The following is a 14,766-nucleotide window of genomic DNA, read 5'->3' as shown; positions in this document are numbered from 1 at the left end:
CCGGGCTGAAAGTATGCTAGGCTACGCGCTCACATACGCGCTCAAGAAACCTACAGGGACCCCTGAGAGCGAGGCGCTGTGCTGTCAGCAGCATCTCCTAGAGATGTGGAAACTGCTGGCAGAGGCAGAGGCCGAGGGGGATGTCCCACCTGAGCCCCAGGCCCAGCCGCTGCCTCCTGCATGCAGTTGGGTTTTCGTTCTCCCTTTCGGAGCGCTTCCTCAACCTCCTAACCTAGAACAGCTTCCTTCTGCAACGAGCTGACAACGTGGTGAAGCTGGTGCTGTGCGTTGCAGGCTGTTGATGGAGAAGGGGGCGGATGACAGCCGGAACCGTGGTCATCACCGGGGGCATCTTGGCGACTGTGATTCTGCTTTGCATCATCGCGGTTCTGTGTTACTGCCGGCTCCAGGTACTCCGGGAGCTGGGGGGGGGGGGGCGCGGGGAGGGAAGCCCAGAGGGGGCCCTGCAGAGGGAGGGAGCCAGGGCCCAGGAAGGCGGAAGAGTCAGGTCTCCAAGAAGGTGCAAGGCAGACGGCACCCCCGGACTCCACCTGTGAGGGCTCGGTGATGACGGCTCCCCAGACTCCCTGAGAGGTGAGTCCGCTGAGGCTCAGAGAGGGTAAGGGCCTTTGCAGATGTCACACAGCTGCCAAGCGGGGAGCAGGGGTGAGCCCTTGGGTGGTGCTACTCCACCACCTGTGCACTCCCTGCCCCACCCACACTCTAGGGCTGTCCTAGGTCCCCCGCATCTTTCTTCCTGAGAGAGGACAGGAAGCCACGTGCATAGGGCAAGGCAGCACGGCTTGGTGCCCTGGAACTAGATTGGGACCAGACTGCCTGGGCTCGAATCCCAGCTCTGCCGCTTTCAGGCTGCCTGCACCCCCTGTACCTCAGTTTCCCCACCTGCAAAATGGAGTTGGCCGTTGCACCTGCCCCCAGTTGCCGTGGGCTGAAACGAGCGAATCCCTCACTTAGGGATCCCGGCAGTCCGGGATGCCTGGATTACGAGCTCCCGTGAGTGGTGGTGACAGGGACGCGGGTGTCTGAGCTGCGTGCCGCACACTTGCAGCGAGGGGAGCCGGGGAGCCGGTGGTCACAGTGGCCCTCTGCCCGCAGTACTACTGCTGCAAGAAGGAGGAGTCCGAGGAAGACGAGGAGGAGCCCGACTTCGCCGTGCACTCGCACCTGCCCCCGCTGCACTCGCACCGCAGCCTCGTGCTGACCAACGGGCCGGCGCTCCACCCGGCCACCGCCGCCTCCTTCAGCCAGAAGTCCCCGCAGGCCCGCGCCCTCTGCCGCAGCTGCTCCCACTACGAGCCGCCCACCTTCTTCCTGCAGGAGGACGAGGGCGTGCGCAACGGCGGGGAGCGCGTCGCCCACAAGAGCGTCAGCCGGGAGGACGTGGCGCTGCCGCCTGGGAGCTTCGGGGCCCTGCAGGCCCTCAACCCCAGCCGCCTCTCGGCCATGCGGGAGGCCTTCTCGCGGAGCCGCAGCATCAGCACCGACGTCTGAGGGCGCCCCCGGCCGCCGACAGGTCCTGAGACCACGGTGGGGTCCCCACGGCATCCCAGCCTGGCCCTGGGCCGGGACCCAGGCTCGGCCCAGCCTGCCTCACAACCGCGTCCTCACGGGGGCCCGTTGGGGAGCTCCGGGGCTCGCGGCGGGGGTCAGACCCAGTGAAAGTAGTGTGGCCGCCCTGGGTGGTGGCCCCCGGGGCCTGGGTCCGGAAGGGAGGCGGGCATGATGCGGGCACAGGTGTGCGGTAGCATCCGGCTGGCAGGCTGCAGGGTGAGGTAGGGCTCTGGAGCATAGACCCCAGGCTGCTGCTACCAGTGCTGCCGTCAGGGAGGGGGCCGTGGAAGGTGGCCTCCGTCTCAGCCCCAGCAAGTCGGCATCTCCGGCTTCACCGCCTGGCCGTGTCCCTCCCTCCCTGGGCCTCAGTCTACCTACTTGTTCAAAGAAGGGGTGGCAGCCGCGATGCTAGGGGCCCTGCAGCACAAGCCTCACCTGGCGCCTTGCAGACCAGGCAACCCGTCCCAGAACAGGGCCTCCCCCCGCCCCTCCCACACACACCCTGGCTTTAAGCGCCAGGAGGCTGAGACACTGGTTGATTGAGCTGGGCCCCCAGCTGGGCAGATCGCCCTAGAAGGGGGAGCTCCCTTGGGATGCACAGCCCCGACTGGCTTTTTGGTGAAAATGGAGTGGGGAGGAGGCCACGTGCTGCTCCCCCCACGTCGGCAGTGTCCACACTAAAATGCCCAGTCAGTCCTCAGCCCCGATGCGGTAAGGCGGACGCAGCCATGGACAGGGGCTAAATGACCCACTGACTCCCCGTGAGACCTGGGACAGGCCCTCCCACTCCTGGGCCTCAGCCCCCCCCAGGGCCCTCCTGCTTTCATGACCCGGGGCACAGACCCCCGAGCTCTGCCACCTGCCCAGTTTCTCAGGAGGACCTGGAAGCAAGACCCCAGGCTGCCCTTTCCCTGCTCCGGCCCCGTGCGCACGCTCCCAGCAGGGCTAGGGGCTCCCCCGCCGTCCAGCTCGAGAAATGCCCCAAACCCAGGGGCACCGCCCGCGGGGCACGCAGCCCCGTCCACGCAGAGGCACCGTTTCCTCTCGGCAGCATGGCCCCCAGAGTCCCCTGCCCTCTCCCGGGCTCTCTCTGCCTCTGGGCCCAGCCATAGAGCCAGCCCCCACCCTGGCAGGGCAGCCCCGTCTGCCCAGGAAGACGGACCAGGCTCCCCAGCTAAGCCACCTTCCTAGCAGACAAACCTTCGGGGCACGTGGCTATCCCCGAGCTGTGGGCGGCCTGAGCACCGCACTTCTGCTCTTTCTCCAAAGTGCTGCTGAGCTGTGACTCCGGACGTGAGCAGAGTTAGGAAGGCTTACTATTTTTGGCACTGTCGATTTCCCCCCTGCCCCCACCTTCTTCCTTTCTCCTCCTGCCTCAGTTTGGACTTGCTAATGGAATTCATCCCCAAGCTTCCCCTTCCTTTGTCACAGCCCGTGAGTTTGTTTCTGATGTATTAGCTGGGCGGGGTGGGTGGGGGTGGGGAGGGGGGTGAGGGTCAGGAGGTGGCGCTTCCTGCGGCTGTTCTGTTCGGTTTCCTATTTCCTTTTCTGGTCTCTGGCCTCTGTGTAGATTCCTAGATCCATTTGACATCAACACGCACCCATCCATCCGAACTCCCCCGGCTCCACCATGGGGACCTGCGGGGAGCTGCCTGCTCTCTGACGGATTCGAGAGCCAATAAAACTCCTGACACCGTGTGCTGTCTTTGGTCTGCCTGACATTCCAGGCCAGCCCAGACCCCTCTCCGGGGTGGGGGTCTTAGCCCAGACCCCTCTCCGGCGGGTGGGGCCGTATCCAGCCCAGCACCGGGCAGAGCTGGCCTTCCTCTCCCGTCCAGCCCCAGGGGTCACGGCACTGCCCAAAGGCGCCCGGCCGCAGCCATGTTTGGTTTAGATTTTCCCGGGGTGGATGTGTCAGTCTTCCATAATTGGAAGCCACTGGCCTAAACCCTGAGCTCCTGGAGGGTGGGTGGGTGGGTGGGGGGTGGCAGGCTGAGCCACCTGGGGCAAGTGACTGACCTCTCTGGGCACGGGTCTTAGCATCAACGCAATGGGTGACAATGATACCGACTCCACGGGGCTCTTGGGGTTAAAGAGGCAGCGCTGGTAACGCACTGGGCACAGACCTTGGCGCACAGGATGCACACAGAAAGTGCTGGTGGAAAGGAGGATGGGGGAGGAAGGTCACAAGGAGAGAAAAGATGGGGGTGGGGGGAAATGACAGGGCACAACGGTGCGGTGTGTCAGGGAGCCCCAGACCCCTGCAGTGCGGCCACCCACCCCTGCCGGAACTGAGCTGCTGACCTTGAGGGAGCTCACCCCACAGGCCCCAGCGAACCTGGAGAGCCACTCACCCACCTGCAGCCCCCTGGATGCCATCCTAAACACTGTGGTGGACCCCGCTCTGGTCCCAGTTTGGGGACAGGCTGGCCCTGCATCCCGGGGAAGCAGTCAGGTAGCCCCTCGCCTCCCTGCCCCCGTCCCCAAAGACCCTCCCTGCGGCATCCTCGGCCCTGTGCCATGTCGCTGTCCCTCGGCGGGTGGACACCCCCATCGTCCCTTCTCCGCTGTGGCCAAACCAAGGTGCTTTCGGCATCCTCCGCGCCCACCCTCTCCCTGGAAGTTTTCCGTTTCCACACTCCACCCGCCCCCCCACACCCCGCTTTCATCTGGAAGAACTCCCGCGGCTGGACCAGCCTAAACATCACCTCCCCCAGGAAGCCCTCCTGTGTCCCGGCACCCACAAGTCTAGATTAAGTAGCCCTTCTAAGAGGCCCAGAAACAGTAGTGATGGCTATTTCCTGAGCACTCCATGTGGGCCCACACCGCACCTCCCACCCTGCCTGCCTCACCTCTTCCTCCCGTGGTTCGGGTGAGGGAGTTCCCTTGGGCTCCGCTGTCCCCCAAGCCCCACAGCAGTTGGGAGGTGCGAGATGGGCTCGGTTCGGACTCCAGCGCCCGAGTCCTGATGCCCCTGAGACCCCTCCCCGCAGGCCACCCACTCTTTTTGTCACCTTCTGTCCACTCTCCCCTGTCATCTCCTCAGGGAGACGCTGCAGCCCGGCCCCCAGCCCCACCTGGTCCCAGACCTGAGGCCGCAGCAGAGCCTTCTGAATGGGCGAGCTAGACCGCGGCCCCAGCTCCCGAAGCCTCACGGCCACCCCACCCCGCCTGGCAGACCCCGGAGACCCCAAGATGCCGCCATAAATAGGACCACTTTATTAACGTACAGAGAGCACCGACGGGCGACAGCACAGCCGTGGTGCTGCGAGAAAACGCCTCTTCCCAGGTGTAAAGTGCGGTGGGTCCCTCCGTGCCAAGAGCTTCGTATCAGGGAGGCGAGCGATGCTACGTCGTGAGATTAAAATTCCTCCGGAAGGAGTCACCTAGACAGCATCAGGATCCCAGGCGCCCCGTCTCCCTGGCTGCCCATCCCCCTCTCCTCACCCCCACAGCCCTGGAGGGACAGAGGATGTTCCCAGGCCCCCGGGTGGGAGCCACAAACGCGCCAGTCCTCCCGGCTCTGTCCTGGGAGGGCCGACGGGCGCGCTCGGGGGTTGGGGGGCAGGGGAGGGGCTCTCCTGCCCGGGGAGAGAGCAGGGGCTCAGTGTCACGTCTTCACAGCCGGGGCGCCCTGCAGGGAGGGTGTCCGTGGAGGGGCTGCTGCGGCCCCAGGGATGGGGTGCTCGGTCTCTGAGGAGTGGCCGCCGGGCCTAGGAGTGGGGGGGCCGGCAGGAGCGACAGCATGCCTTGCTGTAGTACCAGTGGCCGCAGAGGTTCACCTTGATGGCCAGGGCGCAGTTGGTGCCCGGCTGGTCCTGGCAGCTGTCGTCTGGGGAGGGGACACGGCGGGGGCATAGGGCATCAGGAGGCGGTCAGGGGTGACGGCCCCACCCCACCGCCTCCTCTCCTTGAGTTCTACCTCTCTGCCACTGCTTCCCTGCCTCCGTCCCACTCCAGGGATGTCACAGACCCCACCAACTGATGTGAACGGTGCACAGGGAAGGGTAATGCCCAGGGCCCAGGATCTGGAAGAGCCACTGATCTCACCCCTGGAGGCCTGAACCTACCCGGGAGGCCCACAGGTGCCCCTTCCACTCAGTAGGTCCACAGCAGAGCTCATCACCCGGCCCTGGTGCCCCCTCGGAGCCTAGTACCCTCACGCATCTTCCAGGTGCCCGAGCCAGAGACCCTGCTTCAGCCCCTCGCCTCCCGGCTCCTGCGTGCCCAGCTCGGGGGCGCTCTGGCTAAGTCTTCCTGGCTCCCTGGTCCCCTGCCCCACAGCTGCCCTCCCATCTTCTGAAGCCGGATGCTGTCTCCAAAGTGCAGGTCTTGGCATGGCTCCTGGGGACCCCAAGCTCCAGTCAGCTCTCACCTGCCGCCCTTCCCACCCTCACCTCCCAGCCTGGGCTCAGCCACTCCAGGAGGAACCTTCACTCCCCGACACGCATTGGTCCCTGTAGCCACTAGGCCCTCCCGGTCACCCTGGCCGATGCCTGCTCATCCCGCAGGCCCTGGCGCAGCCCAGCCTCTGCTCTCCCGGGAAAGCCCCTGCCCCGCCCTCAGCCTCTTCCCCCTCACCTGGGGGCTCCGTGGGGCAAGGCTGCAGGTCACAGGCCTGTCTGCCAACGGGCTTCACCAGTGGGTCGCAGCCCCGGACGATGTCGGTGCCTTGGTAGCACTTCACGTCTCGCATCCGCACTCCCACCCCGCAGGTCTTGGTGCACTGGTCGGGGAGAGATGGCATGGCCCAAGCCCCCACCGGCGGGGCAAGGGCTCTGGCCAGAGGTGGGGGATCCCACCCCTGTCACGACACGGGACACGTGGAAGGGCACTGGCTGGCAGCCAGGAGACGCTAATGCTCGTCCCCCCTCCCCCGGGGCTGCTGAGTTTCCCCGTCTGCACCGTGAGGGTGTGGCCATCTCCTCTCTCAACTGTCCCCCCCCACCCCCGGCCGGTGGGTCCTTCGGCTGTAGCTTTCCTGGGTCCTATGCTACCGAATGCTCAGGACACACAGGGCCACGGCCCAGGGAGAGTGCTGGTTTCCCACGCCAGTAACAAGCTGTGTTTGTGGTGGACCAATTACGTGTACCTTCCAAAGCCACCGCCTCACCGGCTCCCAGAGTCCAGATGTTCCCCTTGGAAAACCCCGCTGAGCTACCCAAACACCAGGGCCATCTGCTGAGCCCAGTTACCCCGCCGTCCTCCTGCCAAGATCCTACAGGCGGTGGCTCCCTCTGGCTGCCCCGATGTGGGTGACCCCACGTCCCCCAGGCACGTCTGGGACCCGAGCCCTCGGTTTCCCGAGTGGGGTCTGGGGTGGGAGGCCCTGGCCCTGGGCCCACCCTCTGGTTCTGTTTGCAGAGGCACAGGGAGGGCTGCCTGCCCAATGCCCGCTCCCAGCCTGGCGGGGGGCTGGCCCAGTCTGGAGGTACCAAGCACAGACAACAGTCAGCCTTGGATGGGTGCCCTGAGGAACCTCTGGCTGTCCCTCGGCCCCTGAGTAGATGGGACAGCTGGGAGGATGCACTCTTTCTAAGCCCCTATCCCGGGAAGGGGAAGCCACAGGGGAAGCAGACACCACCCCAACCAGGGACAAAAGGACAGAGGTCCACGTCCCCACGGGCCGCTCACCCCTTGCCCACCCACCATCATCAGGGCAACACAGGGGCGCCCCTCCCCCAATGCTCCCAGGCTCCTGTGCAAAGACCACCGTGGGCCTCCCTACTTGCGCCCTCCTGGGAGCTACAGCACCACCAAGCGCAGGGGGGACTTGGGGCACAGGACTGGTGATGCTGCTGTAAGGAGACATCAGGGAGACGGTATGAATCTGTAAGAACCCAAGTCTAGACACAGCCGCCCCTGTGCTGTAAGAAAGGTTGAAGGATGCTGACGACCCCCGGGTGCCCTGGGATCCTGCCGGGAGGCCTCCACAGGGAAGGAAAGGGGCCAGGAGAGAAAAGGCAGAAGCTAAAGGACCCCCTTTGCTCGGCCAGGGAACTGGGGCGGGGTGGGGTCTGCGGACCAGGGCTGCTCTCCCGGCTCAGCCCAGCCCCACGCGCCTCAGGGCCCGCCCTGCCCTGCTCTCATTAGGACGGGCCGGCTCAGGGCCTCCCTTCACTCTGCACAGCTCTCGGCCCGCCCGGAGCAGCGTCCAATGTCTGCTCACGCCCCAGGAGCTGGGGGTCAGCTCTCTCTCTGAACTTGGGTTTATTCCCCCGTGGGATGGGAAGAGGAGCCCCCTCCCGGGGTGCCGTTGGGCGGAGGAAAGGAGCCCGTCTGGCAAAGTGCTGGGACCGGCCCACCCACAGGGGCCTCGGGGCCTGGGAGGTGAGGGTTCTGCTTCCGGCTGTAGAGAGCAGAGAGATCTCGGCTCCAAGCCACCCGCCAGCCTGAGGCCGAGGAGCCCGCAGGGCCGTGGAGGGGCCAGGCCTGTGTCAGGGCAGCGGCGGCCATTCCTCTGGCTTCCCTCTGCCCACAGTGCACATGTCCTGCCATCCCCTCCGCCTCTCCAGTCCTGTGTCCCTCCTGCCTTGACTCTGGCTCCCGGGACCGAGGCCATATCTGAGTCAGCCCCACACAGTCCCGGTACCCACCTGGGGTCTGTCTGCCCCGTGTTGGGTGTCAGGCACACGTGCTGTCAAATGCACGACTGAAAGGCTACAGTGCAAGGCCGGAAGTGACCTGGGCCCCAAAACGGCCCAGGACGAGCATGGCAGGGATCCCAGAGGTGAGATCCAAGAGGACTTCCTGGAGGAGGTGGCTCTTGCACCAGCTGACTTGGTAGCACTGACAATCTTTCCAGGGGTGAAAAGCCCTGACGGAGGCTGAGGGGGGGACATGAGGGGCACTTGGGGCGAGAGAGGAGGTACTTTGGCAGGACCAGAACTCAGGCCTGGCCTCAGGTGACCTCAGCGGGGGGCCAGCCAGGCGCTTACCTCAGACCAGGGGCTGGTGTACCACTTGAAGCAGGGCCTCTCGAAGCACGTGCTCTCCTCCGGGGGCTTCTTGGCCAGGCCGCACTCGGGGCCGTTGCGCGTCTGCGGCTTCCCGTTGGCCAGCTCCATGCACAGTACCAGCCTCTTTTTCACACCTCGGCCACAGGTGGTGTTGCACTGAGGCAGGGTGACAGACGGGGCCGGGTCAGGGGTCAAGGGCCAGAGGCCAGGAGGACCAGAACACAGAGCCCAGAGCCAGGCCAGTGGTAGTGTCTCGGTCAATAGCAAGCGGGTGAAAACGCTTAGGTCGACGGCAAGTTGGCCGAGAACTCTCCGGTCGATAACCACGTGGCCCCAGACAGATCTAATGACAAGCAATTTAGCATAAAACCATCTGCTGTGAAACAAAATGGTTAACGGCCATCCGACCTCAGATGATTTAGCTCATCGTGATCTGCCTGAAGCGAGTAGTTGACAGCAGTGCGGTTGAGAACAATTCGTCTGAAATTGTAAGTTGGTGACCTTGGCAGGTCTAGGGGTCGTGAGAACAAAGGGATGTACAGGGCCCACGAGCCAAGAGCGAGTACAGCAGAAGGACCCCCAACCCTGGGTTTCCATCTTTCGGGAACATGGGGTCATGGGAACTATACCAGCCCTGCATGCCTCGTTGAACATTTGCTATTTAGATTTGGGAAGTTTTAAGAGGTTTTCTTACTTTTTTGTTTTTTTCTCTTTCAAATGGATGTTTAGTGAATTGTGTGAATTAGGATGCACTTGGTCCTAATGTCCAATTAGTTCCTCGTCTGACCAGTCCGTCATTCTGGCCGCCTGGCTCTCGGCCAAATGCTCTCCCAGACGGAGGGGGCCCTGCCACCCGGCTCGGGCGCGGGGCACTCACCCGTTCCCAGTCCTGGGCCAGCCAGTGGGCGGGGCAGTTCTTGTCCCCGCAGGGGTGGATGGCCAGAGGCTTGGCCTCCATCTGGCACTGAGACTCGGGCACCACCCGTCCGTCGCTGGTCTTGCAGTACACGTGTCTGATCATGCGGCCCTGCCCGCAGCTCCCACTGCACTGCAAGGGGACACCCGGGGTTAGAGGCAGAGCCCCCTCCCAGGTCCCCCAGACATCATTCCCAAGAGAGGAGAACAGCTGGGGGGAGGGGAGGGGTTGCCATGGTAACCATGTTTTAAATAACAGTTTCTGTTCTAATGACAGAAAGATTGCATGCCCATTGAAAAACACACAGAGAAAAGCACGCCTAAGACACCTGAAAAGCTCATCTGTACACCCAGCACTCAGAGGGGACCCCAGTGAGCACCTGAATGTCTCATCCAGGCAAGAGGCAAGAGAGACAGACACACAGACAGACAGGGAGCTTATAAAAGGGCATCGGGATGTGACCACTTGTTTTGGGATAAAGGTTTTGATTCCTCGTAATCGCGCGGGGACACCCTCTGAGCGCCGCCCCCCACTGCCCGCCCGCCCTCACCGGCCCCCAGTCGGAGACTGTCCACTGGCGGTCGCAAGGAGGGCCCGTGCAGTCCTTCTCCCCCACAGGCCTGGTGTTGGGGTCACACAGTGTCTCATCCTCCGAGCAGCGGATGTCCCTGGTCACCACGCTGCGTTCCCCACACTTGGCCGTGCACTGCGGGGAAGCCGGGGTGAGGGCGGGGCCGCGGCTGCTAGAGCCGCAGCGCAAGGGCCCTGCGCCAGGCCCCCAGCGCCCCAACCCCCGACACACCCCCAGCGCCCCACCCCCCGACACCCCCACCTCCCAGCCTGGCCCGGCTCGCTCTGCGCATGCGCACCTCTGACCACTCAGACATCTCCCACTGCGGCCCGCAGGCCGGGTTCCGGCACGTCTTGCGCTCCTCGGGCCGCACGGCTTCGGCCGCCTCGCACAGGTCACTGTACACGGAGCTGTCGAAGCCGGGCGAGAGCATCTTCCAGCAGCGCACGATGCGGAACTGGTAGCCCTCGCCGCAGGTGCGCGAGCACTCGCTCCAGCTGCTAGTCTCCCACCTGCCTCGGGACGGGCACGGCCTTCAGCGACCCCCACCCTCCTCCCGCTGGCCGGCACCCCACGGCCCAGCTCCTCCTTCCCTCGTGGGGTCCAAATCCACCACGGGCTGTCAGACAGGAAGCTGGCCAGGCCCCACAGGGAAGCTGTTGCCGTGGCGACCCCCGCCTCCCCCGCTGTAGGAAACGCCTGGGTAGGGTGGTGAGTGGGCACCCGAGCCTGCACGTGGCCGGCTTGCCCAGGAGCCCTTGTAGGCTCCACCTGCTCTCAACTCCAGACCACCTCCAGCCACTTCAGGGAAACAAAGTCCCGGCCTTGTTGCTTTGCTGACGCTGCTCCCTCCTCCCAGAGTACCTTCCCCTCCTGCCACTGCCGCCCTTCTTCCTCCAACTGGGGATCCTGCCTCAGTGTCCTGGAGCCCCGAGCCCCACCATGGGGCTCTCTCTGAGGGGAAGAGCAGACCCCCCCCCCCATGGCTGCACACTCAGCTTCTCACAAAGGAGCAAACGCACAGGGAGTAGAGGCCCCAGGATGGAGCAGAGGCCCCAGGATGGAGCAGAGGCCCCGGGATGCAGCAGAGGCCCCGGGATGGAGCAGAGGCCCCGGGATGCAGCAGAGGCCCCGGGATGCAGCAGAGGCCCCGGGATGGAGCAGAGGCCCCGGGATGCAGCAGAGGCCCCGGGATGGAGCAGAGGCCCCGGGATGGAGCAGAGGCCCCGGGATGCAGCAGAGGCCCCGGGATGCAGCAGAGGCCCCGGGATGCAGCAGAGGCCCCGGGATGCAGCAGAGGCCCCGGGATGGAGCAGAAGCCCCGGGATGGAGCAGAGGCCCCGGGATACAGCAGAGGCCCCGGGATGCAGCAGAGGCCCCGGGATGGAGCAGAGGCCCCGGGATGCAGCAGAGGCCCCGGGATGGAGCAGAGGCCCCGGGATGGAGCAGAGGCCCCGGGATGCAGCAGAGGCCCCGGGATGGAGCAGAGGCCCCGGGATGGAGCAGAGGCCCCGGGATGCAGCAGAGGCCCCGGGATGGAGCAGAGGCCCCGGGATGCAGCAGAGGCCCCGGGATGCAGCAGAGGCCCCGGGATGGAGCAGAGGCCCCGGGATGGAGCAGAGGCCCCGGGATGCAGCAGAGGCCCCGGGATGGAGCAGAGGCCCCGGGATACAGCAGAGGCCCCGGGATGCAGCAGAGGCCCCGGGATGGAGCAGGGACCCTGGGATGCAGCAGAGGCCCCGGGATGGAGCAGAGGCCCCGGGATGCAGCAGAGGCCCCGGGATGGAGCAGAGGCCCCGGGATGCAGCAGAGGCCCCGGGATGGAGCAGAGGCCCCGGGATGGAGCAGAGGCCCCGGGATACAGCAGAGGCCCCGGGATGGAGCAGAGGCCCCGGGATGGAGCAGAGGCCCCGGGATGGAGCAGAGGCCCCGGGATGGAGCAGAGGCCCCGGGATGCAGCAGAGGCCCCGGGATGGAGCAGAGGCCCCGGGATGCAGCAGAGGCCCCGGGATGGAGCAGAGGCCCCGGGATGCAGCAGAGGCCCCGGGATGGAGCAGAGGCCCCGGGATGCAGCAGAGGCCCCGGGATGCAGCAGAGGCCCCGGGATGGAGCAGAGGCCCCAGGATGCAGCAGAGGCCCCGGGATGGAGCAGAGGCCCCGGGATGCAGAGGCCAGAAGAAAAGAGGGTGTGAATCTGCGTCAGAGAGCGGGATACACTTGGCCTCCAAGGCTGGGCACCCTTGAGCTCATCTTGGGACCACCATGATCATGACCAGAAAGAGGACATGCTTGGGGCTCAGCCTCAGACCATCTGTGAGGCAGGACAGGAGGCCTGGGGGGCTAGGAAGATGGGGCCTCCCCCACAGCCTGGACACCCATCAGCCTGGAATTTCAGGAATAATCCCTTTGGGCTTCTCAAAATTCTAGATGCACCGAGTAGCCCTGGGGGCGGCAGGAGCAAAGAGTCACATTCAGAATGGTTCTCAGCCTGCGGTGGGAGTCACTGATTGAGCGCCCCTGTGTGCAAGGCACAGTGACAGATTTTACCGCAAAACGTGGGAAATGACGCAGGGACCGACAGTAGGCCAGTGCAGCCCCCCTCGCAGGCCTGCGGCCCGCCTGGGTGACGGAGCAAGGTGCAGACTCCCGCCCGTCCCGCAGGCAGGGGCAAAGCAGAGCCCCAGGCCCCCGCCTCCCGCCCCACACACACACCCTGCTCGGGGCCTGGGTGGCAGGTACCTGGGCTGGCACTCCCTCCCTGCACAGAACTCCTGGACAGGCTCGGGCCGGGTCAGGGCGTCGCAGTAGCTGTCGTCCACCTCGATGCCATCATAGCGGACGCACATGGCATACGTCGACATGACCCCTGGGTTCAGGACAAGGGAGGGGCCAGGTGAGCCAACTGTGAGCACCTTGGTGACCGGCAGACAGGCCATGTGACCATGGGCAAGTCACCCGACCACTCAGCACTTCCCGGTTTAAATCGGGGATAGTGACAGTTACCAGCTGACAGGTCTGCAGGTGGAGCCCAGCGAGGATGGCTTTGTGGATCTGAACTCTCTCCCCGTCCATGTCCCGTGGCCTGACCTCTTCTTTTTGCACCCTTACCCCATCCAGCCCAGGCTGGGCGCCCAGTTTATGTGTCACAAACCCTGGGTTTTAAATAAACTCAGACTGGCCCTTACAGAGGCCCAGAGGCAAAGCCAGCCAAGTGTCGCTCATTTTCATTCATTCAACAACTACCCATCCATGGATGGATGGATGGATGGACGGACGGACGGATGGATGGATGGATGGGTGGGTGGATGGGTGGGTGGGTGTATGGGTGGATGGATGGGTGGGTAGATGGGTGGGTGGATGGATGGGTGGGTGGGTGGATGGGTGGGTGGGTGGATGGGTGGATGGATGGGTGGGTAGATGGGTGGGTGGATGGATGGGTGGGTGGGTGGATGGATGGATGGATGGATGGATGGATGGGTGGGTGGATGGGTGGGTGGGTGGATGGGTGGATGGATGGATGGATGGGTGGGTGGATGGGTGGGTGGGTGGATGGGTGGATGGATGGATGGATGGATGGATGGGTGGATGGGTGGATGGTGGGTAGATGGGTGGGTGGATGGATGGATGGGTGGATGGGTGGGTGGATGGATGGATGGATGGATGGATGGGTGGGTGGATGGATGGGTGGATGGATGGATAATCTAACCATTCCAGCCCTTTGCAGACTCCTCAGATGTTATATTAGATCTTCAGATCCTCCCTGCCCTTCCATGGCACGCCCTAGTCCTTATCAAACTCCCTCTTAAACTTTCTTTAATCATTATTGTGATTAAATACCTGGTACTCTATCAATCCCATCGGGGGACAGTATGTAAAGGGCCAGCCCTCAACTAAAATTATTAATTCCTTGACCCCCAGCTCCACCTTCTGCTTCTCTGGTCTTCCTCCCCTGCACCCCGTGCTCGGTACCGAGCTGGCACACGGGCCAAAGTCACTACACAGTGGGTGGGTCCCTGCCAAAGAGCCAGGATGACTCAGGGAGAGTGTTAACATGGGGTTAACATTAGTGAAGTCCCCAGGTGAGGTTAGGGTTTGTGGTGGTTGTTATTACTGGTGTGTGTGTGTCTGTGTGTGAGTGTGTGTGTGTGTGTGTGTGTGTGTGTGTGAGAGAGAGAGAGAGAGAGAGAGAGAGAGAGAGGGACCCAGCCTTCCTGAATGATGGAGGGAACGGAACCCTCCTCACTGGGGTCACCCTTCCCCCAGAGGGAAATTGATTTCCCCGTAAACCAAGGGCCCCAGCCACCTTGCGCTCCCTTCCCAGCGGCGCGTGTCTGAAAGCCGGCGGCTCCTGCCTCTCCAAGCCCCAGCCCTGGACGGAACGAAACAGCCTGGGAAGCAGCCCACGTGGGGATTTTTTCTTTTTTTCCGTAAGGGCCGAGCCAGGTTGCAATCACTGGTGCCTCTCCGCCAGCGCTGGGCTGTGTCGTCTTTCGCCGTCGCTGAGGGGGAGACTGGCTTCCTGGCCAGGTCTGTTCAGAGTGTTCCAGGCCTCAGAGACACCAGCTCTGGGGCCCAGGGAGGTCCAAGTTTAGGGACTTGCAGACCCTCGGCAAGTGCCTGATTATTCATTCCCTCCTCGTCATCGAGTGGAAACACAGCAGGTCCTGATCAAGAGAGACGGGAATGCTGGTCCCAGCCCAGTCTCTCGCTGGTGGGGTGGGGGTGACGTGAGCGCTGTCAGACTCTCT

General features: G+C 64.1%; 2 protein-coding genes across 4 annotated transcripts in view; one reads left to right on the top strand and one right to left on the bottom strand.

Annotated features, from left to right (window-relative positions):
* FAM163B (family with sequence similarity 163 member B) overlaps window positions 1-3,024 on the top strand; it is a 30,739-nt gene extending 27,715 nt beyond the window's left edge. The window contains exons 2-3 of the mRNA XM_060013258.1: window positions 295-410; window positions 1,117-3,024. Of these exons, the coding sequence (XP_059869241.1) occupies window positions 318-410; window positions 1,117-1,512 (489 nt within the window). The 5' untranslated portion in view covers window positions 295-317 and the 3' untranslated portion in view covers window positions 1,513-3,024. The remainder of the gene's footprint in view (window positions 1-294; window positions 411-1,116) is intronic.
* A 1,757-nt stretch (window positions 3,025-4,781) lies between these two features.
* Window positions 4,782-14,766, bottom strand: part of ADAMTSL2 (ADAMTS like 2) — a 35,205-nt gene continuing 25,220 nt past the window's right edge. For 2 of the 3 annotated variants that reach the window (XM_060013832.1, XM_060013831.1), the window contains 7 exons: window positions 12,758-12,884; window positions 10,317-10,530; window positions 9,998-10,153; window positions 9,409-9,579; window positions 8,511-8,687; window positions 6,154-6,298; window positions 4,782-5,404 (listed from right to left, as the gene is read on the bottom strand). In XM_060013832.1, the coding sequence (XP_059869815.1) occupies window positions 5,286-5,404; window positions 6,154-6,298; window positions 8,511-8,687; window positions 9,409-9,579; window positions 9,998-10,153; window positions 10,317-10,530; window positions 12,758-12,884 (1,109 nt within the window). In that variant the 3' untranslated portion in view covers window positions 4,782-5,285. The remainder of the gene's footprint in view (window positions 5,405-6,153; window positions 6,299-8,510; window positions 8,688-9,408; window positions 9,580-9,997; window positions 10,154-10,316; window positions 10,531-12,757; window positions 12,885-14,766) is intronic. The other variant, XM_060013833.1, reaches the window with a different exon arrangement.

The sequence above is a fragment of the Delphinus delphis genome, chromosome 6 (genome assembly GCF_949987515.2).
Source record: "Delphinus delphis chromosome 6, mDelDel1.2, whole genome shotgun sequence".
Taxonomy (NCBI): domain Eukaryota; kingdom Metazoa; phylum Chordata; class Mammalia; order Artiodactyla; family Delphinidae; genus Delphinus; species Delphinus delphis.
This window is presented reverse-complemented; position numbering and strand designations above follow the sequence as displayed.